This window comes from Chrysemys picta, chromosome 19 (assembly GCF_011386835.1).
Source record: "Chrysemys picta bellii isolate R12L10 chromosome 19, ASM1138683v2, whole genome shotgun sequence".
Classification (NCBI taxonomy): domain Eukaryota; kingdom Metazoa; phylum Chordata; order Testudines; family Emydidae; genus Chrysemys; species Chrysemys picta.
In genome coordinates, this window is record NC_088809.1 from 2,557,842 (window position 1) to 2,584,197 (window position 26,356).

The following is a 26,356-nucleotide window of genomic DNA, read 5'->3' on the forward strand; positions in this document are numbered from 1 at the left end:
ATTCCCCTGTTGATTTGGCAGAGGTATAAGTCTGTTCTCCAGACCTTTGCCCCTGGGCGGGGTGGGACCAAGAGGTCCAGATATTCTGCTTAGTGGAGGAGTGTTTGCTGCTGTTGTTAAAATGGATGTTTGGAGTTGGGTTTAAGAAATGTGACACATACCCAGTTGCATCTGAAGAAGTGAGGTTTTTACCCACGAAAGCTTATGCCCAAATAAATCTGTTAGTCTTTAAAGTGCCACCAGACTCCTTGTTGTTTTTGTAGATACAGACTAACATGGCTACCCCTTGATACTTGATACCCAGTGAGTTTGTTAAGGGGGCAATTTCATACATTGAAAATAAATAAGTATATATAGTAGGGGTAGCTCCAATGATACAGGTGTGTTGTGCTGGTGCGGATGGATTTCTGCCTGTAGGGCTGCATGGAGTTTGGGCTTCAACCACCTCCAGTTCATAGATGGTTCCTTTTTAAAATTTCAGGTCCATCTCATCTACCAAGAGAAGCTTCCCAGGCACAAGCTAGAGAGGCATTTGAAAAGACAGCCCAGTTGATAGATGGGATACCATGGTCAGGTGACAGCAGTTCCCAGCACTTTTGACTTTTCTTTCTAGAGAATGCTATGAATGTAATGATTTTAAAATGATGTTTTATCTCTACATAATATGGGTTGTCTTTCTGTCAGGTGACCTTCTGGCTTCTGACCTAAGTTTCAGGTATAGCAGCTATGGTGAGCAAATTCAGAAGGACTGGAACAATGAAAATTCCAGATTTGCAGGTAATTGATCACAGTGCTGTATGTTAACCTTGGCCCTCATGTGAAAGGCAGTGTCTATTGAAATCATGGCACTGCTGTGAAACTTCAGGACCGGGGCTTCAACAGCCAGGCCTAGTGCCAGAGTCCAGGGGCCTCAGTGAGAGGTCAGAATCTAAGAGTAGTTGAAGTTTGGGATCACTCCTAGGGCTGATGCCAGGGGGTACGAACAGAGCTAAGGTTCAAGGAGCAAAGCCAGGGTCTGTAGCTGGAGTCAGAGTCCCAGTACCAAAGTGAGGGTTCAAAGCTGGCGTCAGAGTCCTAGTGCTGAAGCCAGGGGTTGGAATGCGAGTTGCAGTTCAAAGGCGGAAGCTGAGTTCCAAGCCGAGGTTGGGAGTCTGAGAGCAGCCAAGAGGTGGGTCTGTTCCTATAGCTTGCAGGGGAGCCTGCTTCACTGGACAAAAGCCTCCTGGGCCTCAATAGGGCACCTTGGCAAGGGAAGCTGGCAGTCCAGCCTTCCGAGGTGGTACATCCTGTGGTGTTTATCTCCATGGGGCCTGTGTGGTAATGCATGTGGCCCTACCATAGCTGCCAGGTAGCAGCGTGGTGCCCATTCCACACCTGCAGAATCTCACAGGTTTCATAGAATAGCAGGGCTAGAAGGGACCTGAGGAGGTCATCTAGTCCAATCCCCTGCTCAAAGCAGGACCAATCCCCAAACAGATTTTTGCCCCAGAACCCTAAATGGCCCCCTCAAGGATTGAACTCACAACCCTGGGTTTAGCAGGCCAATAATCAAACCACTGAGCTATCCCTCCCCTGTGGGATCAGTGGAGATCTTGCCCATTGTATAAGGAACTGTTGTCATTTATTGTGAGCCTTTGGTCTCCAAGACCACCAGGGGTATTTGGACTGCGTGTCAGGAGCACACCCTTTGTTGTATAACAGTGACTTCAGCTAAAGCTGTATTGTGTAACCTGACCTCATTACATGACTCCTCCCACATTAGACTGTAGCACAACCGTGAAGAAATATTATTGGTATTTTTCCTTAAGCATATATATGGCCAATGCCTGGGGCCCTTACTCAGCGTTCACTCCGTCCATATTCAGCCCATGATTTGACACCTGTCACATGCACAGCTTTGGATCAGCATTTGGCTTCCTGCTGGGTGATGGGTGATGTATTTTCTCCCCTCTAGACTTGCGTATGCTCATGGCAGAAATTCAGACCCATGGTACCTCCATTGCCATGAGTGCCTTTGACAAGAGCTGCCTCAACCTACCCCAGTTCGTACAGCTCATGGAGACCTTTGTTGGTGAAGACAGCTCTCTGCCAACCGTGAAGAAACTTGTTGCATTTGTGAAAGAAGGATATGAACAGACTGAAGAGGAAAAAATCAAACAGTTGGAAAAAGTAAATGCCGACAGGCTTTGCTGATGTAATGTGTAAACAAACAAATGGCTAGAGGGGCTGATCTAACCACCCACGCCCTCGCTTGTTGAGTTTTTTTGTCCCTCTATTTTCACATGAGCTTTCCCCACATTAGCCCTGAGAATAATGCTGGGCTAATTCTGCCACAGGTTGGCTGCCTGTAACACAGCCTGACTCTGTAAGGCACCAGGTGTGCAGCCAGCTGTAAAATCGCTTAAGATGTTCAGTTTTGTTGTCTCACCTCTAGAGAGTAACCCATGCAAGCAAGAAACCTGCATTTTAAACTACTGCATTTGCCAGTGTTGGTATGTGTGTGCATGTGTGGGAGGGTGTGTATAGTGAGCATGTGCACTGGTGTGTTTGTTACACCCGCTGGGAGTTCAGTAACCTTGTCATCTGTTGAATAAATATATTAACTCACACATAAGCCCATTCTGCCCAGTATCTTTGCAAATGCTGATACATTTCTCATCGTGTCTACCTCTTTAGCGGCAGTTTCCTCAGACTTCTTTCTCATTTCCTTCTGTGCTGCTGACCTAATTTGGGTGAGATATTGGATCTGACGGCTCTGCCCTCCTCATGCTGAACACAACGTTCTTTGCCATTCAATGAATTCCATTTCCAGCCGTTTAGCATCTGGTGCTGCGCAAAAACTGGTTCTAAGCAGCAAGTAGCACACACCGCCCCATGGGGCCCTGCACAGTGAAAGGCGCTACCAGAATCAACGGTTTGCAAACTCAAACAGCAAGAGCAAACACTGCAAAATACTGTGGTGTCATTTACAAAAAGCCACTCACCTGTGGCTGGAAAGACATATCTGGGGCGTGAAACTGCCACCTGCCTGGGTTGATCTTACGTTGGCTCCCAGTATGTACATTGGGAGTCAATCCCTTTGAGAAGCTAAAGCTCATAGGGTGACCAGACAGCAAGTGTGAAAAATCAGGACATGGGGTGGGGGGTAATAGATGCCTATATAAGACAAAGCCCCAAATATCGGGACTGTCCCTATAAAATTGGGACATCTGGTCACCCTAAGCTCATTCTGCCTGCTAAAACTGAGCTGCCACTTCTGTTTAATGTTTTCCAATATCTTCCTGATATTATGACTGCCATCTAGTTCAGATCTTAATGGTATTTTTACAGTGACTGCCTTGATGACAGGCTTTTTGTGACCATCGTGAATGGACAAATGGACAAATGATGAACCAGCCATTGCAATTCCCCTATGGCTGGGTGTTGGCACTGAGCATTGTCAAAAGCCAGCTTTTCCCTACAGCTTTCATAGAATATCAGGGTTGGAAGGGACCTCAGGAGGTCATCTAGTCCAGCCCCCTGCTCAAAGCAGGACCAATCCCCAAACAGATTTTTACCCCACTTCCCTAAATGGCCCCCTCAAGGATTGAACTTGCAACATTGGGTTTAGCAGGCCAATGCTCAAACCACTGAGCTATCCCTCCCCCAATCATTTCCTCTCTCTGTTGCTTCTTCCCTGTCCTAGGTTCATCGTGAGGCTCTCTTGGCCCGAAGAAAACTGCTCCTGGAGGCACTCTTTGAGAAGTGGGACAACGAATGCTCTGGGTACCTTAACCTGAAAGAGGTGGATGCTGTTCTAGGCACATTTAAGGAAGGAATGGAAAAAGAGGCCCTGAAAAAGGGTAAGAAAACAGCACTGTCCACTACTAGTTTGGAGGTGTACAGGGAGAGAAAAGCGCTATGTAACATGCTGAGTCACTAGCTCTTCAAAGATGGTGCTAATGAAGCCAGAGGCAAGGACTGTGTATTACCTATTTTTGCATATGCCATTGTAAACATAAGGAACTGTAGGAGGTTTATGGCTATAGATGGGCAGCAAGTGTCCTTTCTTTTCAATTATCCATGGCCTGAGAGTTTGGGCTCCTTTCATGCTGGTGTCAAAGTGGCAGCTTTCTGCTTTCACAGTGTAATGAAATATCCTTTTTCTGCATCTGTTATAATGAGCAGTAAGTAACCATGATTTGGACGTGAAAACTGTAGCCATAGAGAAGTCCTGTGGGCGAGCATTTGACATTCTTGGTCCGACTTGCCTTCTGTTGTGCCCAGCTGTACTGAATGGGTGTTCCTCAGCCAGCCTCTGGCATGGTACTGTCAGTGCTCCCTGCAGGCCTCAAGTGACCTTTCGGAATCCACACAGGGAGTTCAGCTCTTGTGACAGAAATAGAGATTGGGAGTTGTGGTTTGTGTGGGGCTTTTAGCAGCCAAAGTCAGCTAATTTCTCTGACTAACTTAACAAAGTTGGTCCCCTAGAAAATAGGCTGGATCAGACAAATGTGCCGCAGGCCCTCAGAATCCATCTGGCAGCTCAGTAGATATGCTACCAAGCCATAGTACTACCAAGCATCATATTAAGGGGGGCGAGTTGTGTACACACTGGAACTTTTTGGATACCCCATAGACTAGTCTGCCACCATGGACAGCCACCCTTCCCAATGCTTCCTCCTGAAATGCTGCATGTTACATTTGTCCTACTTATTGCTGACAAGAATTATTAAATATGGCGTATTTTGGCAACCTTCCCAAATCCCTTCATCCCACACCTCATACAGACTAGCTGTGGGAAGCATTGTCATGCCTCAGTCAATTGCTTCCCTGTCCTGGGGCCATATAACAAAGAGTTGGCAGAGTGCCATCTCTGTGGTCCTAAGGACATATGTTGTAGGTCAGCGTATTGCAGTCAATTTAACACTGCCACGGGGAAGTGGCCCTGCCCTGGAGCACTCACTCCATCCCAGCAGTCTCTTACCTGCGGGGATATAAACTATATAACCCAGTGGTGCCCAAACTCTGGTAGGGTGCTGTACAGAAATACAGGGAGATGCAGTCCCTGCTTTGCGGAGCTTACACTCTAAATGACAAATCAACAGGATGGAAGGAAAAGGGACACAACATATAAGCAATATAAAACTATCCCCAGCTGCCTCTGGCAGATCTTTCATAGATATCATGGTACAAGAGGGCAGTGGCCTTGCAGATCAGCTCCAGATCTGAGTTGCATTCAGCACGGAGGAAAGCCCAGGGACTGAGGGTATGTCTGCACTGCAGTCCGAGGTGTGATTGCAGCACAGATAGACATACCTGTGCTAGCTTTACCCAGGCAAGCATGGCTAAAAATAGCAGTATAGATGCAGCAGCAGGACTTCAGCATGTGAATACATACCCAGGGTCCCCAATGTGCTAGTACAGACGGCTCTGAAGTCCATGCGTCTCATCTACACTGCTGTTTTCAACCATGCTAGCCTGGGTATGTCTAACTGTGCGTCTTTCACACTGCAGTGTCAACATACCCTGAGACGTCTGTCTTTAGAGAGTCAATTCTCATCTTGACAGAGAAGTGTAACTCATCTTAACAATGTCGTGGGCTTTAGAAATCCTAATGTCACCATGAAGTGGAGGGGCCAGCAGCACTGATGTGGTCTTTAGGATTCACGGGAACAGGCTGATTTAACTTACTGTACCTGTGTCTTACAGTTCGTTGAATTGTATCCCTGCTAACAAGGGTCCAGTTGTGCAGGGTCATGCAATTCCAACCAAAGCCATCGGCGCTACAGCAGATTCACTCTTTCAGAAACTGAACCAGTTTTTTCTCTGCAAATGAGAAACGCTCCACCACTGGTACCGTCCCTCCCTTGCCAGTTAGTCTGTATTCTGCCTCCTGCTGACTGCACGGCAGCCAAAAGAATGTCACACACAGCCAGATTCTAGTGCCAGTTCCCAAACAACCGTCAGAGTGGCTGAAGGAATAGAACAGCTCGATGTAAAGCTCTCCTGCATGGCCCCAGTGTGACACACCTCCTGTGTGTACATACCCAAGAGCAGGGGTTAGTGTGGCGCATGGCTCAGGGGATTGCTTTTCTGTTTGCAGAGACCGAGGAGAGTGTGATGTGAGTGCAGGCAGACCCTAGCCATAAAAAGCACCGTTGAAAAAGATGCTGCCAGTAGCTCTAGTTACAGGGGAATGAACCAGGCCTGGGGGTACTACAGTACCTGTGTGTCACACATCTGGGCAGGAGACCTTAGGATGCCCACTCCCAAGCCACATGGCGACCACTTGCACATACAGCTGGTTGAAATATTTTTAGTCTAATAATTTTGTGATGAAAAATGGCTTTTTCTGAGACACTATTTTGATAGAAATTATTTGGAGGGTTTTCACCAAAAAACCCCAAATCAAACATTGTTTGGCTTGTTGGGTATTTCTTTATGCCTTCCGCTCCTTTCCCCTTAAAAAAAAAAAAAAGCTGAGGAGGAAAGAAGAAAGGGAGCAAAAGGGGGGAAGTTTCCCAAACACAAACATTATTCATTTTGTCACAAAACCTAAACTTTCTGTGAAAAGAATTGTGCACATTTTTGAAGCTCCAAAGGACAATAAGTCACTGGCAAACATTTCTAAACGGTATGTAGGGCTTACCTGTGCTTCCATTGAAATCAATGATAAAATTCTCATTGACTTCCAAGGGAGCAGACTCTTAGCTCCCATAAACATCAGGGTCTTAGGCTCTTGGCTGCTTTGAGAGGCAATCAGAGTGGCTTCCTTCCTGCTCTGGCATATAATTTGTCAGAGCATTTTTCATTATGCCATTCTTTACAAACCATTACATGTATTGATCACAAAATACTACTCTCCTAGCAGCAAACTTCACACTTGCACATATACTTCATTGATTATCAATTAACTGAGGCACTGAAGCCTATTGACAAACAGCTCTCTCTCGGTTTACTTGTTTGGGGACTGCAAAATTTCAGATCAGGATGTAGAACAGATGATCAGAATAAGAGCATTTTCACTTGTAGTGGGAGCAGCAGATGAATACCATGTTTCAAAAAGAAGAAATGCTAGCCTGCAAATTCAAACGACTGTACAAGAGCACCCTCTTGTGTGCAAATATAGCATTATGGGAGGTAACTGGAGTGCATAAGAAACTATTTAGTTATCTAACTGTCTGTCTGTACTAGGCTAGCTTGATTATCACTTCAAAAGTTTTTTTTCTCTTAATTAATTGGCCTCTCAGAGGTGGTAAGACAACTCCCACCTGTTTATGCTCCCTGTATGTGTGTATATATATCTCCTCAATATATTTTCCATTCTATATGCATCCGAAGAAGTGGGCTGTAGTCCACGAAAGCTTATGCTCTAATAAATTTGTTAGTCTCTAAGGTGCCACAAGTCCTCCTGTTCTTCTTTTTATTTAGTTAATGAGGAAGGCTGGGTAGTTTAGAAGAACCCCTGCATAGATAAGTCCAGGACTTAGCTGAATAGAAAACAATAGGAGAGGTTCACATTTTCAGAATCGACCCAGTATTAATCCTAGCTCTGTGGTGTAGGGTTTACAGCCTGTTCTTTAAAAGTCTGTACCCTCTCTAGGTCTCTGCACGTGTCTGTAGAACCATAGAAATCAGCAGAGGCGGTGCTAGCCCATTGTGGGGCCTAAGCAGGAATAATTTTGCAGGCTCCCACACAACACATATTATAAAAGCAAATAAGGGACCCTGTGGTGGGGCGATTGCCCACACTCAGAGAGGGTAGGCTGCAGCAGGTCTAGGCGCCTGCGCAGCCGCCCAACCAATCAGGAGAGGGCTTACTGGGAGCCAATAAGAGTGCAGATTGGAGCCAGCCAATCAGAGCCCGGCTTAGCCATATAAAAGGCTGCCCAGAGCAGGAGCAGTCAGTCTGTCCCAGGCCTTCAGAGGGGAAGGTCTGTCTCCAGAGCTGGGAGGCCAGCACCACGGACAGCGCAGTGCAGGCCAGCCTGAGCGAGTGGGAGAAGGCCCTACTCCATAGCCTGCTAGGCGGCAGGCCTGGGAGGAGGAGGCCTAGCGTAGTGAAGGGCTGTTGGGGAAGCGGTCCAGAGGGATAGTCAGAGGAGGAACGAGAAGGAAGACAGTGAGACTGTCATACGAGGGCCTCTGGACCGGGACTCAGAGTAGTGGGCGGGCCTGAGTCCCCCCCCTCCTTTTTCCCCCTTTGTTTGCTGTGCTACCCCACGCACAGCCACGGGCCGCAGGGAGCGGCCGGTCAGAACCACACCAGGTCCTAGACTGCGAGGATCGGACTCGAGGGTGTGGGACTGTTGTCTAACCCCCCCCCGAAAGGGGGTGTGAAGAGGCAAAAGGGACACTGTCGGAGGACAGTGCTCCGGAAGAGGACGCCGACGTTGGGAGCAACGCAAGTCCGTGCACCCCACAGAGGTGAGAAGACAGGCGGAACGCCACCCAAAGAGGGCGCTCTACTGGCGCAAAACTAATTCCCCGAAGCGGCCAGGAGGAGGCGCCACAGCGGTGAGCTACCGACTCTGTCACAGACCCCTTGAGTTGCTAGGTCCTGGGTCCAGTGCAGGACTGTTCCCTACAGCACATTTTCTAGTGCTCTGTCCAGTCTGCCTTTAAATATTCCGACTGAAAGCTCTTCAGCTACTTCCTTGGAAGACTATTCCAGTCTGATAGACATCTTTGTTATGGAGTCCAGTGGCACCTTAAAGACTAACAGATTTATTTAGTCTTTAAGGTGCCACCGGACTCGTTGTTTTTGTGGATACAGACTAACACGGCTACCCCCTGATCTTTGTTATGGTTTGTTTCATGATAGTCAGCCTGATTTTTCCTGTGATTAGTTTCATCCCATTATTGTTTTACTCTCTTGTGTTCTCTTACACTTCCTCTCCTTCCCCCACATATTTCCAGACTGTTACCCTCTTCTCCCTTAGTCATCTCTTTTAGCCAAACTATGCATGTTTAGCGCTTCAAAATTTTCCTTTATATGTCACTCCCACCATACCCCAGTCATTTTGGTGCTCTTCTATCAATGCCTTCCAGTTTGTATCTTTCTGGTAATAAAGTTTCCAGAATTCAGTGCAGTACTCCAGGGAGAGTTGTACCAGAGCCAGAGAGGGAGAGTAATTTACTGTCCATGCTCATTGCCAGATCTCTTTAAGCCATTGTTGCTTTACAGGTATCTCCCTCCTGCTGCATATTTATCTTTCAGATTATTTCCCCTGCTGATGTACTGGCATTTATTTTTCCAAGTTGAGTCTAACTTTGTTATTTTCCTATTGTTTCTAATCTGTCTAGGTCCTTTTGTATTATTTCTCTGTCCTCATTAGTGTTTGCAGCACCTTCCAGTTTAGTCTTCTCTGTGAATGTCATTAATGTGCTGAACATTATTTAGATTGAAAGCTCTTTGGGACAGGTCCATTTGTTTGTTTGTACAGCGTCTAGCACATGATTGGGGCCCTATGTGTTACCACAATGTTCAGGGCCGGCTCTAACTTTTTTGCCGCCCCAAGCAAAAAAAAAAAGAGCACCGCCCTACCATAACACCCCCCTCGAGTGCCGTGCCGTCCCGCCGAAACACACACCTCCGAGCGTGGCGCCGCCAAAACACCCCCCCAAGCGCCACGGTGCACCGCTGAAACACCCCCCCCGAGAGCTGTGCCGCCGAAACACCGCCCCCAGCGCCGCGCTGCCAAAACAACCCCCCCAGCGCCACGCCGCCAAAACAAACCCGCCCCCCCCCCGAGATTCGCCCGGCCGAAACAACAACAACAACAACAACAAAAACCTCGAGTGCCGCCCCTTACAAGGTGCTGCCCCAAGCACGTGCTTGGTCGGCTGGTGCCTGGAGTCGGCCCTGACAATGTTCATCATCAATCATCATAATCTTCAAGTTCACCTCCCTACAGCTTGATGCATTGTCATTTAGCATTACCCTTTGTTACTGCCCAACAGACAATTTTCTCTCCTGTGACAATGTTCATAGGTAAACCAATTTGAATGAACTTTGGGAATAAGATTTCACGAGAGACAGTATCAAATACTTGACTTGAATCCAATTATATCACATCTACTCTGTTCTCTGCTGCAATGCTGGCTCTCCAGAGGTTAGTTTTGAAGGAGACTTCTTCAGTGTCCCATGTATGTCAACCCTCTCAGGGTTGACCATGTAGGGATAGACGGGCTCATTGCAATCCAGCATGAGTAGGAGACATGCATACCTCCACCACCCCAGGAGAGTCTCAGTTTGGGTCATGCTTCCCCCTTTCTCCCGGCAGGGCCGGCTCTACCATTTTTGCCACCCCAAGCAAAAAAAAAAAAAAAAAAAAAAGCCGCCCGGACTGTGCCGCCGCCCCAAGAATGGATGGAATGCCACCCCTTAGCATGTGCCACCCCAGGCACGTGCCTGGAGCCGGCCCTGTCTCCAGGGGGGAAGTAAGCTGTGTCAGTCCTTGTGCTGGCGCAGCTGTGCTGGCGCAGCTTACTTCTCCCTTCTTTGTCAGTTCGGCTGCACTGGCTGGTGCATGTGGAAGTGGGGATGTGGCAAGGTTCCACCCATTTCCTCGCTGTCCGCTTACCCTCTGCTCACATGTGCAGGATGGTAAATAGCAGCCTGGCAAAGCGGGGTGCTGCATGTAGCCCCTTTACTACCCTGGGAGGATATGTTCAGCAGGTCATGATTGAGCCCTTAGTAATTTTTGAAACTAATAAATCACTGTAGATCAACTCAACCCTGAAACCCGAAAGAAAGGGGGAGAACAGAAGTACAGAGAACGTGATCTTCAGAGAAGAGCCATGTAAAACAGTGCTTTTCTTCCTGTTTTCCCTGTCTGCCTCTCCTGGTGAAATTCAAATATTCCAGAGCATCATCCAGTCATCTATGTACTATAAATGGAGCTTTAATTTTGTTTCATCCTCAATATAAGATTTAACTCAATACAAATGTTATTTCAGTAATTCAACCCAGACAACCAAAGCAGAGTTAGTAAGATTATAGCTGCTTTGGAAGGTCTTAAAACCCCCACAATGGATCCAAGTGCTGTACGTAATGGAAATCCTTGGGGACAAGGTTGAACTGCAAGGTCATCAGTAGGCTTTTGCCTTCAAGGTGTTAATGGGAGTGGCCAGTAGTTCTTCATGCCTCTGGAGCATGCAGCACTAACAGGGATGTCTACATGTGCCTGGCTGCAGCAGGTCATCTGAAGTGCCTGCAGTTTGGCTATGTGGTTGAGGTGAATGTGATTCTGGGATAACCAGGAGCAACCTCCAGATTTCCCCCTGACATGTGTAGCTTGGCTGCCTTGTAGAGGTGTGCATGGGGGAGATTGCTGTCCAGGTGATCTTCTCAGTGTCTGAGACCACTGTGATCTGGAGGAGAGAGTGCATCCTGCCTTTATGGCTGCCATGGCACTAACATTTTGATGTTGGGGAGGAGGAAATGAGTGGAAAGAGAGACTCTTTCAGACGATGAGCAGGGAACACCTCTGGTAGGACAGACATGGCATTGCTGTACTGAGGGAGAGCAAAACAGATGGCCACAAACAGGTGTGTCTGTGTCCTTATTTCTGTTTCATCCCTTAGCAAAGAAGCACCTTCGCTGCTCCCACCCACACCCCGGTGGTGTGGTGAAGTTGTCTCCAAAGGAATTTCAAACCTATCTGGAGTTGGTTGTTTCTGAGTTCACCGGTAATGAAGATGAAGTTCTTGATACAGTGGTGGAGTTTCTGACCATGAGCGTGGCGCGAACCCACATGGAACGCCTGCGAGGTTCTGCCAGGAGGAAGTGGCTGCACAATATCCAGCATGCAGCTGAGACCAGTGGGGCAAGCATGGAGCCAGTGTACAAGGCAGTCTTTAAGGCACTTTCCCAGGTATGCATCACTACCAGCTGTGTGAGTGACACAGACTGTCTAGTGTGGATTATGGCTGACACTGTCTTCAACTAAAGGGCTACATTCACCACCAGTCCAGGTGGGTGTAACTTGGTGTCAGAAGCTTACATATCACCTACCCTCAGTGTGCCCATTTGAAGACAGCGCAATCACTTGCTGTTCAGGAGACTCGGACATTAAATAGTTGAGGCTGTTGTAGGTCAGGGATGAGATGCAGAAGCTCTTCCCAGGTGCTATACCTATCAGGTGCCATCAGTGTCTCATATTCATGATCACCTAATCACCTCAAGTTTTCGAAAGTTTAATAAAATAAAATCCAGAAATGCATGTTCCTGATTTTATGGTTTCTGAAAATAAATACACATCATTCAGTTTGTGATGCATATGGAGAATTTGTAATGTGAATGGCTTCACATTTGCTTCTAGGTGCAATTTAAGGTGCTAATATTGATCTTTAAAGGCCTATCTGATGACCTCTAGCTACATAATGGCCCCTCTTCTCTCCCTACACAGTGTGGTGGCAGCTGATGCACTCTTGCTAGCTGTTCCTAGATTTAACTTCTCAAGGCTAGAGCTGGGATATCCTTGCGGGAAGGCTCCTGACTCTGGCATTTGCTTGCCTTTTGGGTCCAAGACAGTCTGCCCCGGAGATGAAGTTCATTGGGCTTTTTGCTTAGGCATAGGTCATTAGGTGCAGATTGTATTTTTAGAAAAAAGTGGTCTCTGCTTAGCAGAAGCAGGAAACAAATCCATCCTCCCTGCCAGTTAGAATGCAGCTTTTGAGTTGATGATATAGTGACCTGGCCCAGAACCCATTAGACAAGTGACAGCATGGACATCATTAATCATCTGGTGTAAGAGAAATGGTCACTGGCCTAGAATAACATCTCGTGATAAATGAGAAGCTGTAAGCACATGAAATGAGTGTAATGGCCAGTGGCTAATGCCCAGATGTAACGTGAAACATTTGGTTGCTAGGATGCAGAAGCCCACGGGAATAACAAGAAGATCAGTGCGTATATTGCCCTTTTGGAACAGAACCAGCTTTCACCAGAGCGGGGAGAGGTTCTCCTGCGGTATGTGGCTTGCACCTCAGATGATGCCCCATACATCCTAAACCAGGCACTTTATAGGGACATGAAAGGAGTAAGGTAAGGAAACCTGCACAGAGCTGTTACCTTTTCTTAAGTCACTTGAATCATGGAATTTAGAGAGTACAGTGACTATGGGGTGCATTAGAAATACAGACTAGACTGATAGATACTATAGAAAAGACCATCCCTCAGGGGCCAACACAGGATTATCCCTTATAAATCTGATTGTACTTAATACAAGTGGTTCTCAACCAGAGGTCCAGGGCCCCCTGGGGGGCTGCGAGCAGGTTTCAGAGGCTCCACCAAGCATGGCCGGCATTAAACTCACTAGGCCCCAGGGCAGAAAGCCAAAGCCCCGCTGCACGGGACTGCAGCTCTGGGCCCCAAGCCACACCACCCGGGGCTGAAGCCAAAGCTTTGCGGTGCCCCCTGTGGCACGTGGCCCCAGGCAAGTGCCCTGCTTGCTACCCCCTAATGCCGGCCCTGGCTTTTATATGCAGAAAAAGAGTTGTTGTGGCACAGCTGGGCCAAGGAGTTTTTATAGCATGTTGGGTGGGGCCTCAGAAAGAAAAAAGGCTGAACCCCTGCTTTATACAACTGAGTTTTAAATGTCCTAATGGATCAGGCACCGACTCCTTTCCTTGGAGAGACTGTTCCACAGTCTAAGGAGTCGCATCCTTAAAGAAGATATTGTATTATATTCAGCCTACAATTTCCCTTTTTTAAACTTCTTCCATTACTGCTACTTATACACCCTTTCTATCACTACAAAGCACTTTCCATTCCCTTACACCCTTTAAGCTCTAGGAAACAATCATCACGTCCCCTTATCACTTATGGAAGTTTTGCATATTTGTCTCTTTATCGCCTTCCTTTACATCATCCCCCCAGTCCATCACCATTACTCCCCTCTGAATCGCCCCCCTTAATTTGTCTCTATTTAGTTACATTCTTTAGCTGATATTTTACAGAACTTTGAAGATGAAAAGTGCCAGGAAAGTGCTAAGTATTATTGTCATTCTCTTTCTGGGATGCAAGAGGTAGATCCAGTATTCTACGTGTTGTTCCATCAGTGCCTGACAGAGCGGGACCATCACCTTCCTACTCCAACCCATGATAGCATAAAGAGCCCAAAGCTGCACTGTGTGTTTGTTTGCCTTCTTGGTGCTATGTGGCACTGCACCCTCCTGTGTAATTTGCTAGCCACCATTTCCTGTAGGTGTTTTCAGGGCATTGCTGCTTTCAAGTTTCTCTCTCCCCACTGAACACTTGTGTTTGGATTATATGACCCCCAGATGTAGTTGGAAATCTTCAGAGCTTTTCTAAAGACTTTCTCTGCTGACTTACCTTTCTCCTACAACCCTCCTTTTGCCCTCCCCATGGTATTCCTGTCCCTCAGCTTTGCAGCAGCAGAAGAGGGGAAGCCAGTCCATGTTCCAAGAGTTCAGTTCCATGGAAATATCCACTTCTGGAACTATGACCGGGCAGAACGGGAGAGGAGAGGCTCATTCCTGGTGCTGCCACTGCAGGATTCCCGATGGAGGACCTTTGGGATTCTAGGACTTGACAGCCTGCGGGACCAGTGTGAGCAAACCATCTTTCTAACCCACGAGATCGGTTTCTATCAGGTGGGCACAATGACAAAAGCAGGTTCATTAGATGCTTCAAACAAGCAGTTTGGGACTGCATGGACTTCATGTGCCTCGCTGTGAATGGGCAGCAGCTGTACAGTTAGAAAAGGCACTGTAAATCCATTTTACTCTGTGGGGTGAAAATGGCACAAATAGACCAGTATTATCCCTGTATCAGTTATTTATTTAGGAGGCTTCGCCTCTAAATGTGAATGGTGAACTACAAACAGATGTGTACTAAGTTAATAGTTATTCGCATTTATTTACTGAACATAGTGGTTGCGTGTTTTGAACATAAGAATAGGTCAGACCAATGGTCCATCTAGCCCAGTATCCTGTCCGACAGCAGCCAGTTTCAGAGGGAATGAACAGAACAGGGCAATTTATCAAGTGATCCATCCACTGTTGTCCAGTTCCAGCTTTTGGCAGTCAGAGGTTTAAGGACTCCCAGGGCATGGGGTTGCATCCCTGACCATCTTGGTTAATAGCCATTGATGGACTTCTCCTTCATGAACTTAGCTACATACTTGTGTCATGAAGCTGTTCACTTTATACTTTTTGGACTAATTGCAAACCACTGCACTTCAGGTTCCTTTACCAGTGTTTCCAAATATCCAGATGTTTCAGGCTTGATCAGGGAAAAAATCTTCTTCTCTACAGTCCCTTAAAACTTTCGGTATCAGTTCTTCACGTGTTTCTACTTTGCTGGTTGATAAGGATTCAAATTAGTGGAAGTCAAGCTGGAGATAGCATCAGCAGCCAGGTACTACAGCAATGGGAGCAATAGAAATAGAATCTGGAAAATCTCAGTGGATGTTAAGATACAATAGGAAGAAAGGGAACTTTACAAAGATACACAGTCAATCAAAAAATGATAGCTGGTACATAGGCTAGCCCCTATGCATACATCATTTATTCCTTAGTTTTCTCTGTTTGATATCCCCCACCCCCTTCCTTTTATTTACCTGGACAGAATGCTACTAAATAACTGCTGTTGGAACCAGCCTCATTGTAGTTACCCCTCTTGGCCAGGAGGGAGCACAATATGCCAGCACTGGGAGGGAAGTCCTACCTTCTCAGAGATCACTGGACCTCCAATCATTCAGCACTCCGGTACTGGCCTGGGCCCCTGAACTCTGGGGTCTCATTTGACAATGGCAATCACAGGATAGCTTTGTATTCTTAAAAAGAACAGGAGTACTTGTGGCACCTTAGAGACTTGTTAGTCTCTAAGGTGCCACAAGTACTCCTGTTCTTTTTGCGGATACAGACTAACACGGCTGCTACTCTGAAACCTTTGTATTCTTAGAGATTCTCTCCTTTAAAGGCAATTTTGATAGACTAACATTTTACTAATTTTTGTTGTTGTTGCTTAATTTGCTATGAAAACGTCCCCAACTTTATCGCTAAGTCTTTTAGAGGGTTCTTTTTCCATAGGGAGTTTCCCACGTATTCAGCGAAGCCTACCATCATGTCCACAAACTGGAAAACATATTGCATGTTGCATTCACTGCTGTGGGCTGGCTCTGCACCAGGGCACCCACCATCCGCAACATCACTACATACCTGGTGGAGCCTGGCAAAGATAAGGTATGCCTAGTCCTTTCACGTTAGTCTCAGACCACTTCACAGAAGAGACCTCTTGCTATAACAGTGATGGATTGGGCTAGTGCAGTTTGGCAGGGATCAACCATTGTTAGCTCAGTTTGGTTCCCAACCAAGATTAATCCTGCCAAAGATTCTAGTACCTGATGCAAGATTCTGTGGAAGGAAAGGGAAGGAAGGTTCCTTCTCTAGGGGATCAAGTATCAGGGGGTAGCCGTGTTAGTCGTATCTACAAAAACAACAAGGAGTCTGGTGGCACCTTAAAGACTAACAGATTTATTTGGGCATAAGCTTTCGTGGGTAAAAACCTCACTTCTTCAGATGCATCTGAAGTGAGGTTTTTACCCACGAAAGCTTATGCCCAAGTAAATCTGTTAGTCTTTAAGGTGCCACCAGACTCCTTGTTGTTTCTCTAGGGGATGCCACTTTTCATTCTTGCTGTCCCTTATGGTGATCTTCCTTCAGCCAAGAAAGGCTGGTTGGGATTCCCTTCAGTTCCTGCATTAAAATCAGCAGCAGCACCCTCTGTAAGCTTCTCCTATGAGCTAAAGGTACTGGACCTTTAGTACTCCTGGCTCCTACCAGCCAATAGAGCAAGACACCAGACCCAGTAGTGCATGCAAAGCGGCCTGTGGAAGTATAGAACAATACCCACATGGTCACCATGCTAGCCCATGCATCAGTTGTCTGTCAACTCAATCCTAAAATGGAACTGCTCTACTGTGGAGGAAAAGTCCCAGCCAAGATTATGGCATGGAAAGGGAAAATGGTTAATGTTCTGGCTCTTCATCCTGAAACAACATCAGCAGGCAAAATGTAAATACAAATCCGGAGGCAGACTGCTTGCAATTAGCTAGCATGTAAGGGCAGCCCACTCGCCTGCAGTTCAGATTCCAATTATGCAGCAGGCATTGAGATACTGGGATGCTTGGCAGCTTACCTCAAACTGAATTAGGTAGCTAAAAAGCAAGAGGATGAAATGTTTGGGACTGAGCTTATGTTATGGTCACTGCTGCAGCCACCACTCAGCTGCTTCCCTGTGATAAACAGGTTTCCCATTGGCAACTTATCTTTCATTCCAGGCTTTACATTTTCATCTTGTTGGCTGCCCATTTGTCATATTATTTGCTTCCTAAAGATGGCTGTGTGCTTTTCATGTGGCAAGATACACCGACATGAGCGCTGGGTCTATGGAAGCTATTGTACTGTGGGAACTGAAGTGAAAATGAACTGTCCATAGGTAGCCCCCTCACTAGGCTGAGGCTCATCCACCTGTTGGCATCCTTCAGGACTGGAGCACGGGGATAAGTTTAATTAGGCCAGTCGAAGGAAGATGTTGTACATACCTGTGGTGCACTGTGAGTGCTAGAATCTAGGGCTGTGGGGACAAAAACACACCTGGTTAGAAACTGGCCTTAACTCATCCCACTAAGGGTGAATGTGAGTGAGAGCTCTCCCCTAAGAAGCAAGCAGTGGTTCTCTCTCTAAGCTTCAAAGTGGATGTTCATTTCCTGAATGCAACAAAAATACCCTTTCCTCTTTTCAAGACAAGTGACTACATTTTGCGCAAGATGATGACTACAGATCATTCTGGGCATATGGAAATCCACTCCCCTCCCACTGTTCTCCGCAGGAGAGAAAATATCTTCAGGTGGGTTTGAGACTCTTCTGCCATCCGTAGGCATTTACAGTAGCCATTCATGCCTATGCTGTAACACATGCAAAGCGCACTCAGCGGAGGTGAACTAAGAAAAGCTCAATGGCTAGACTTGCTGCTGCATTCTTGTCTTGGCTACTGTCACATGCAGGAGGCTGGCTGCTAGATAGAAGATTAGGCTGATAGGTTAAGTCGAATTGTAAGGTCCGGCCTACTGCTGGCAGAATATGCATACACTTTGTATACAGTCCGTGGGAGTGGTGACTATCTGTCTATCCCATGGTATCTGGTGTGTGTGTGTGATAATTATCCAGGGTTAGGAATCTTTTCTTTGGGCTAGATCCTGTAAACATTCAATACCAAGCATAATGCTTACTCACGAGTAGTTCCATATACTTCAAGAAAGCACTGTGTCTGGTAGTGACTGTTTGCAGGGCAAGGCCCCATATCTTGAGCATTCTGTTCTTTAAATTAATGTATCTTTTTTCCTGGTTCTGTTATCCTCATTTCCTCTGAAACATCCTACTATGTAGTTATTGCCTTCAACTGCCAAGGTCCTCACAGGCTAGGCTATTAAATACATCTTCCCTTGCTGATGAACTTAGTCAAGAAGTTACTTGCTGTTCCAGCAGATGTTTTTACTTTTTGTGAAACTCCACAGACCAAATGTCAACATTACTATGAACTGGACACTGTGTTTGCAGCAATAACACAACACTAACTTGAGTGTTTATTAAACCCTTACGATTCTCAATACTAGACTAGGATGAGCAGGGTTGTGCTCCAAAGTGCTATTTCTCTCCTTCCAATATGGCTGGAATGATGTCTATATCTGTCTGCATGTAGGCCGCAGGGACGAAAGCAGCTGTTTCAGTAATATAAAAATTCCTTCCCAACAGCAAGGTATGTATGGTCCTTCACTGCAAATGCTACAGTAGTTGCCAAAAAGGCTGAAGTTGTAGCATTCATGATCTTGTCCTCACTTTGCTGTCATTTCAGAGATTACCTCTTCAAGTGCACAGACAGTTCCGAGGTCATTAGCACCTTTGCCTATGGAGAGCCTCACATTGCAGTTCCACTCCGTGAGCCAACAGGACAGGCCTTTGGGGTGTTTGATCTCAGCCCTGCACATTACCAGGGGTTACCACCTTATGAGCACAAAGACCTGCAGATAATGCTGAAGATGGCCCAGGCGGCCTGCTCCGAGATACTGAAGGAGTCTTCAGGGGAAACAGACCCAATCTATGTCCTAGGTACTGTGCGTGCAGGGCCAGTATGGTTTCTTTGGCTGATATTAGGAATCTCAGTAAAATTACAAGCAAGACAGCACTCGGACAAATACAAAAATACAAATAAAAATGTACTTTAGTCATTTAAACCAAGTTTAAGTGAACCCCAAATCTCAGCAAACTCTGGGGAAAACAGCAAGGGAGGAAGACTGTTTCAGAGGCTCTGGCCCAGCTCCTCACAGATATGTATTCCAATTTGTTAGGTGGATCTAACTACCTTTGAGGATCTGGGCCTGTGTGTTCTTCAGGGTTGCTTGGAATGGAATCCAGATCATGAGCTTTGCCTCCCTTCCCCTGATCCATATACATTTTGAAAACACTGACAGACTCCCTGGGCTGTTCGTAAACAGACCATTTGTGAATACTATCTGTATTAGAACAGGAAGGGAAAGTTAATCATAAGGAGGGCAGACCCCTGCATTCAAAACCTTACATCTTCAGTAGCATGTGTTTCTGAGTCTCTCTTTGAAAGGTTGGCTTGTGATTCCAGTTGCAGAACATGTTGCAGATTTGAGGCGCGCACAGATTCTCTTCCATCGGCTAATGCTGCAGGACTTGCGTGAGTGTATCCAGAAACTCGATCCCGAGCCCTTTGCCACCATAAAGAGCTACGCAGAGCCACCAGTCGTGGTGCATAATGTCCTGAAGGCTGTGCTGCTTCTTTTCTACCCAGAGTGGGTAGATTCGGAGAAGATTGAGAACTGGAGTCATTGTGTACTGGTGAGAAATCGAGTTCTTGAGCCACTCTCTATCTAGGCAAACAACCCAAAAAGACACAATGGGACTTGCCAAGGGTGATATGAGAAAGAAATATGCTCCTGGAGATATGTGCAGAGGGGAGGCAGTGGGCCTAAGGGGTTAACAGGCCAGATTTCATTAAGAGTGGAGAATGGAAAAATGAACAGAGTCCCTTCTGGCCTTAAACTCTATGAATCTATAAGATATATCTATGCCTAAGTAGTAGATAAACAAGGCGAAAATATCTATTTCCTACCAAGTTCCTTGAACTAATTGCAACATTAATTTACCATGAATATCTTTAAAATATAATATGGAATGTGATTTGCTATAAAACTTCAACAGATTCTACCAAAAAAACCCTGATTTCAATGTGCCTTCTGCCCTCCTATCTACTCCCTGTCACATCCCTCTTCTCCTCCTGGCTCTTTCTCATCCCTCTGTTTCTTTCCAGTTCCTCATATTCCAGTCCCTTGTCAAACCAACTGGCAATTTAGATTTGTTTGTTTGTTTCAATATTAATAAAGTTCCATAGTAAACATAATTCAAGAAGGTGAATTACAAGCCTGGACAGCAGAACTGGGAATGATGATTTCTGTTTCTACAGGGTTTTAGAGAGGTGTTATATATAGCAAAGGTGTCCCTGTAAAATACAAATCTAATGTATATCTCTCTGTATAAATAGACACTCACAGAGAATACGGTTGAATAAACAGATGTAGCATTACAGTCAAATTACTATTATATTGGAAGGGAATTTTATCATATTAAGAACCATTGGAAGACTTATAGGTCCCCTCATCCCTTTGCTCCTCATACACTCACTTGCCTGCCCTCCCACTCTTCAATTTTTCAGTCTTCCCAGTCTCCTGCCATCATATCTCCACTCCCTTCTGCCTCTCCATCTCCATCAGTGTTCCCAAAACTTCCCACCAGTTTGGCTTGGCTACCTTTAGTAACTTTGTAACCTTTTACTGTTTTTTCCTGACCACCCTGTGATTCTATTCTCTGCACTGCAGAAACTTGATGGTGATTTGATTCAGAAGATTTGCTGCTTTGACCCAACTGCCACATATATGCAGGGTCAGACGGAGCTGCTGGCTAACTGTATCAAAGGTATATATCAAAAATGAATTCTGGGGTCATATGCTGCAGCTAAGCATTGTCTCAATGAACTCTCCGCTGAATTTTTGGCGCCCCAACTAATTAAACCACAGACAAAGCATTCTAAACATCTGTAGAATCTTTTTTGGTCAATAAGAAAGACAGCCCTGCTAAGTATGATATCAAAACTCACACCTCTAAGAGATGGCAGCCGATCTGCTTTGAAATGGGTTCCATCACCACATGTTGGAGAACAAAAGTTATTTTGATGAGTAAACTCTTTTTGTATACGTTTCAGGCTGCTTTGACTTGTACCAGGGAACTGACCCAGGTCAGACCAGCACAAAATGGGTAATCACCATCTTTGTAAACAACAGCCCACAGACACACCAAGTGCTTGTTGGCTGCAAGTAAGGATCTGGGCCTCAGTCCGTCTTTCTCTCTCTCTCTCCTCATGAGGATGAGCTTTCCAAGGTGGTAGGACATGGAAGAGGCTGTTATAATTCTGAACATCTATAACAGAAACACGCAGGTTTCCTATTGACTTGTGTTTAGATTTTTACAACAGCATCTTTTTATATTAACCCCCCGCCAATACTCTTTCATTTGTTTAAAGAACAAACTGTCCTTTGCTGAACCGATGCTAGATGGAGGGTCTATTAAAATCAGATGAGCAGTTGGCACTCACTAATTAAACTTGGTTTATTTATTGATACTACTTTGACATGTACCTTTTTATAGATATAGCCGAGGCATGAACAGTAAACATTTAACCAGGCCTGGCTCCTTCCCTTCTGATATTAAACTAATTTATTGGAGCAAGAAGAGCAGCCCCACGTGGCCCCTCTTTCCCCACAATTCAAGCCCTGGATATAGATGGAGAGAATATAGATCTGCATTTGTAAAAGACAAGCTGCTGCTATTCTACAAAGGAACAGTTACCTGGCATGTAACCTATTCTGGGACTCAAACCAATTAGGATTTAGGAACTGAGGAGACAATTCAGTGGTCTAATGGCAAATACCACTGACAGTCATATGTATCAATTTCAAAATGTATTACAACATTCACGTAGATACACGTTCCTGTGTTTTCCTCACATGCTCCACACACCTGTACTGTAACATAATATGAATCACTTAACTGCCTACACCATGTACCAGTAAAGCAATAGAGAGCTGCAAAATACAACTTCTCAGTGGTATACACATCAGAATTATTCCATGTCCCTTTAATGCTGTGTATCTACTAGTGACCTTTAATTAGTACATATCAAAATAGCTGAAAAAGGCAACTAAACTTCAATCTCAGAATCTGAACATGGAAAAAGCACTTTGCTTTTCTCACCTTTACCATTACATTTTAATGTCAAATGTCTAGTATTAAAGTCTAGCACAGCACCTAGCACAAATCCTATCACAATACAAGTAAACAGTAAAAGATGGAATTGATTTATACATAATTGATTTATTAAGTTGAAACCACCCATTACAACAAACCAGATTACAGAATATCAGCTGTCATGTTTAATTACATTTTTTATTAAAGCAGAATCTATAAAACATACAACTAGTCCATAAAAAATAAAATCAGGCTGCCATGGAAGAGACTTTCTGAAAGCATCTAACTGATTTCTTTATGGATTCATACAGACATTCTAGAGGAACTGCCATACCCTTATTTAAAATCGGTACAACCAGTTAATCTGTTTTAGAGCAGGATGAACTAAAACAAGTCAGGAAAAAATTAGACTAATGTCTGCATTCTAAAGCAACCTGATGAACAGCAAGTAAACATCTGATCTCCCTCACAACTTATGTCAGGGTAGTCATTTTTTGTCAAGGTCCAAATTTCTTGATCAAGGTATAGTCAAAGGCCAGACTCCAGAGAAAATAGTAATAACATAATAATAAGTAAATAAAAAGATTTTGGGGTCTGTTCAAAAGCATCTGGCGGTCCGGATTTGGTCTGCGGTCCATCTACTGACTACCCCTGACTTACATGCTGCAGAGATTTGTATAACTCGCCAAAGTGACCATGAACAGAAATAAAAGCACAGGACTATAGGACATAAAACAGGAAGGGACCTCTGGGGTCATCAAAGTCCAGTCCCCTGCTATCTCATGCAATCCAGGACAGCAATAATTATCCCTGCTTGGTACATAATTCAGATTTCACAAATGCAAAATAATTAGGAAGAATCATGGCATTGAGTTGAAAGAGTGTATGCATACTAACAATTCCACAAGAACTAAATAGCACTGGGAAGGAAAGGATCTTGCCTGGCTCATCCCGGCTTGAATCACTAAGGATGTAGCAGACAGGCTTAAAAGGCAGCAAACCTATCTGAGAACAAAATTGTGCTATAAAGACTAACTAGGCTATAGCATGGCTTAGGTAGCATGGTTCTCAGAAAAAAATAAACACTGCTCAGAGAAACCAGGCTACAACCATGTCTAAACATGATGGTAGCTTTTATGGCTCATTTATGATCTTAGTGAGAGTTGAGCCAGAAAGAATAAGTCACCTTCCTACAACTCTAAAATCAACTATCAAAGGAATTTAATATATAATATCAAATATTTGTATTTACCCTTCAACGGGTCTTTCTACCTACCTCTGCCATGCCTATGTCATTACCTTGTCTTTGGGTCAACGCACAGTTGGATGCGCGCACAACACACAAGTGTATTCGTTTCTTTGGTTCAACAATGCACATGTTAAAAGGACCTTTTAAAACTCAATAGGCCACGTCCAGCCCAGGTGAAACTCGGTTGATTTGCCCTACTGAACCCAGACCTGAATTTTCCAGCATATTTACAGGGCTGATTCATTCCAACCATCCAAACTGAAAGACATGCAAACACATCTAACAGGACAAGAATGAACTTCGTTGTCTAATAATCAAACAAGGTGGGTGAGGTACCTTTTATTGGACCAACATCTGTTGGTGAGAGAGACAAAGAAGAGCTCTTTGTGGCTCCAAAGCTTGTCTCTTTCACCAGCAGAAGTTGGTCCAATAAAAGATATTACCTCACCCCCTTGTCTCGCTAATATCCTGGGATGGACAAGGCTACAACTACACTCCACAGAAAAGTCAGACAGTAACGCCAGAGGGTTTGTTTGCTCCCAGCAGGTGTCAGTGTTCTAACATACCAATCATGAATGCCCCTAAGCTTGTGCAATAATATTCCACTAACTTTTGGACTCCACCTGGGTACAGTGATCTATGCTAGAGCTAGAGCATGCTAGAGCACTGGCCCTAATTTTGAAATGGACTTCTGTGTTATGGTTTTGTTTGTTTTAGGTATACCTAGAGAAGAGGTGTGGAAGCATAACTCAGTTCCAGCTGAATACCTGTACAACTGGGCACTTACCTGTCTATCGCTACTAGAGCTTACAAAGGAACTACAGCATACGCAAGATTCACCTTTAGCATCTCTAACTCCAAGACCCAGCCTGATTGCGTATAAGTCAACAGAAGTTTTGCTGTCCTCTAACCCTAGTGATTCTATTATTTAATGTTACTTTTAAATGTTTGGTTTTACGTTTGCTATTCATAGCTAATAAACATAAGTTGCTTAACTGGTGTAGAAAAGCATTAGGAATATCTAAGTAATTTATTTAGAAATGTTAAAAGGAACAATTCTGATAGCACAGGTGGGTCATTCTAAACTCAAGAGACTTGACGGAAGAGAATACTCTCCGGTTTTCATTTAATTCTGACAAGAGAAGAGGATTAAACAAGAGGAAACATATAACTTGTATGTCTACCACATTACATGATTCATAAATGATAACAGAAAAAATCCTTATGAATATTTAGCAAAGATTCATTTTCCAAAAATGACATTTTCCAAGTCACTTTAAGCCTAGAAAGGATTGTTGAAGAGCAGGCTTTCAGCTACTCCCAATGGGCAGTACACTTATTCTGGAAAATCCCTCTGGCTTTAATGTGACAGGAGTTTTCTTATTGGGTTAAAGCTTGTTTACTGCTCCGTTGCAAGATTCCATCTTTGCAATAAAGTATCTTTTGGCAGAATCAGTTTTTTAATAAAATGTTGGGAAATTAAACTTCTTTTTCTTTATTTAGTTGACAAAGTGTGATGTCTTCCAAATACTTTCTAATTTGAGATTGCGGGTTGCTTTTAACCTCTCCATATAAAACGATGGTGATTATCTGATAGCTGCTTCTAACTGGCAAGTGGGTTTCATATTTTTGTTGGGGGAAAGGCTTTTCAGGTCACTTGCAGTGATATTTCTAGGAACAATGTCTTTACAGATATTATACTGATAGCCACAAGCACTTGTCCCTTCAGAAGATGCTCACAAACAATCCATTGTGAATACAAATTACTTACTAAGCTTTATGAATGGAACAAAAAAGGAAGGGTGCTTATATATTACATGGTTTGCTTCAGCGAGTCAGGTAACGCACCAGGGCTTTGTCTAGGTCAGTGTCTCCACCTTTTCAGGTAACTGAACCAAACTAAGATCTCAGCTACACTTGCCTGTACTGCTGTCACCCATCTGAACACTGCACTGCATTGGAGCTTGAGCACAATTTGGAGGGGCCAAAGGTCCATTGCAGGTGGAGTGTGCACAGCTGATTGTGAGGCAGGCAGCAGCCAAAGGAACTTCATTAAGGTAGAGATGATCAGACTAACGACAGCAGAGAGTACCAGGACTTGTATGTACCCAGGCTAAACATCACTTGGAGAAAGCCTGTTTCCCTCCTTCTCATAGCATGGTTCTTACACTGTCAAACGATCAGTTCTCCTCCAAAAAGACACCACCTGTGCCTGGACTCTGGCGGCCACAGCATCTCGCGGCATGTCATTGCTCTGTTCAGACTGTCAGGGTCACCGAGCCTCCCCTGCTCGAGCGGACAGTCCCGCCTGGGGAGCGGCCGGTTCCGGTACAACGCCCCCGGCCGAGAGTTCCCCTCGGACGGGGCTGGCGGCGTTTGATACCCACTTTGCACCGCTACAAGCAGCTTCTCCCTGTGCAGGGCCCCGGAGGAGGTCCCTGGGGAGGGGGGGATAAAACGCCCCCCAGTGTCACTCATTGGCCAGTGCGTGTCACAGAGGGGACCCGTGTGAGCCCCACCGACTGCCCCGGCCCCGGGGGAACGGTTCCCGTGGCGAATTCCTCTCACCCCTGCACACGCGTTACACCTTATTTCTAGGCTGACTGGGGCCTGCCCCGCGGCGCGAGGAGCAACCGGCGCCCGCCCGCCAGTCAGTGCCGCGCGGGAGGCGGCGGTGCCCGGATGCAGCAGCGCAGCGCGCCCGACCCCAAGATGGCGGCGCCGAGCAAGCAGTGAGCGGGGCCCGGGCGGGTGACGGCTAGTGGC

General features: G+C 45.4%; 2 protein-coding genes across 4 annotated transcripts in view; both read left to right on the top strand.

The window, feature by feature from the left end:
• The window catches only part of EFCAB5 (EF-hand calcium binding domain 5), a 63,851-nt gene extending 38,777 nt beyond the window's left edge, over positions 1-25,074 (top strand). For 2 of the 3 annotated variants that reach the window (XM_065572855.1, XM_065572854.1), the window contains exons 10-22: positions 482-574; positions 685-777; positions 1,955-2,169; positions 3,686-3,842; positions 11,572-11,861; positions 12,861-13,033; positions 14,376-14,604; positions 16,045-16,197; positions 17,760-17,863; positions 18,869-19,122; positions 19,649-19,878; positions 20,916-21,012; positions 24,308-25,074. In XM_065572855.1, coding sequence (XP_065428927.1) covers positions 482-574; positions 685-777; positions 1,955-2,169; positions 3,686-3,842; positions 11,572-11,861; positions 12,861-13,033; positions 14,376-14,604; positions 16,045-16,197; positions 17,760-17,863; positions 18,869-19,122; positions 19,649-19,878; positions 20,916-21,012; positions 24,308-24,522 — 2,303 coding nt within the window. In that variant the 3' untranslated portion in view covers positions 24,523-25,074. The remainder of the gene's footprint in view (positions 1-481; positions 575-684; positions 778-1,954; positions 2,170-3,685; positions 3,843-11,571; positions 11,862-12,860; positions 13,034-14,375; positions 14,605-16,044; positions 16,198-17,759; positions 17,864-18,868; positions 19,123-19,648; positions 19,879-20,915; positions 21,013-24,307) is intronic. The other variant, XM_065572856.1, reaches the window with a different exon arrangement.
• The window catches only part of NSRP1 (nuclear speckle splicing regulatory protein 1), a 35,145-nt gene continuing 31,241 nt past the window's right edge, over positions 22,453-26,356 (top strand). Inside the window, exon 1 of the mRNA XM_005298230.5 lies at positions 22,453-26,322. Coding sequence (XP_005298287.1) covers positions 26,273-26,322 — 50 coding nt within the window. The 5' untranslated portion in view covers positions 22,453-26,272. The remainder of the gene's footprint in view (positions 26,323-26,356) is intronic.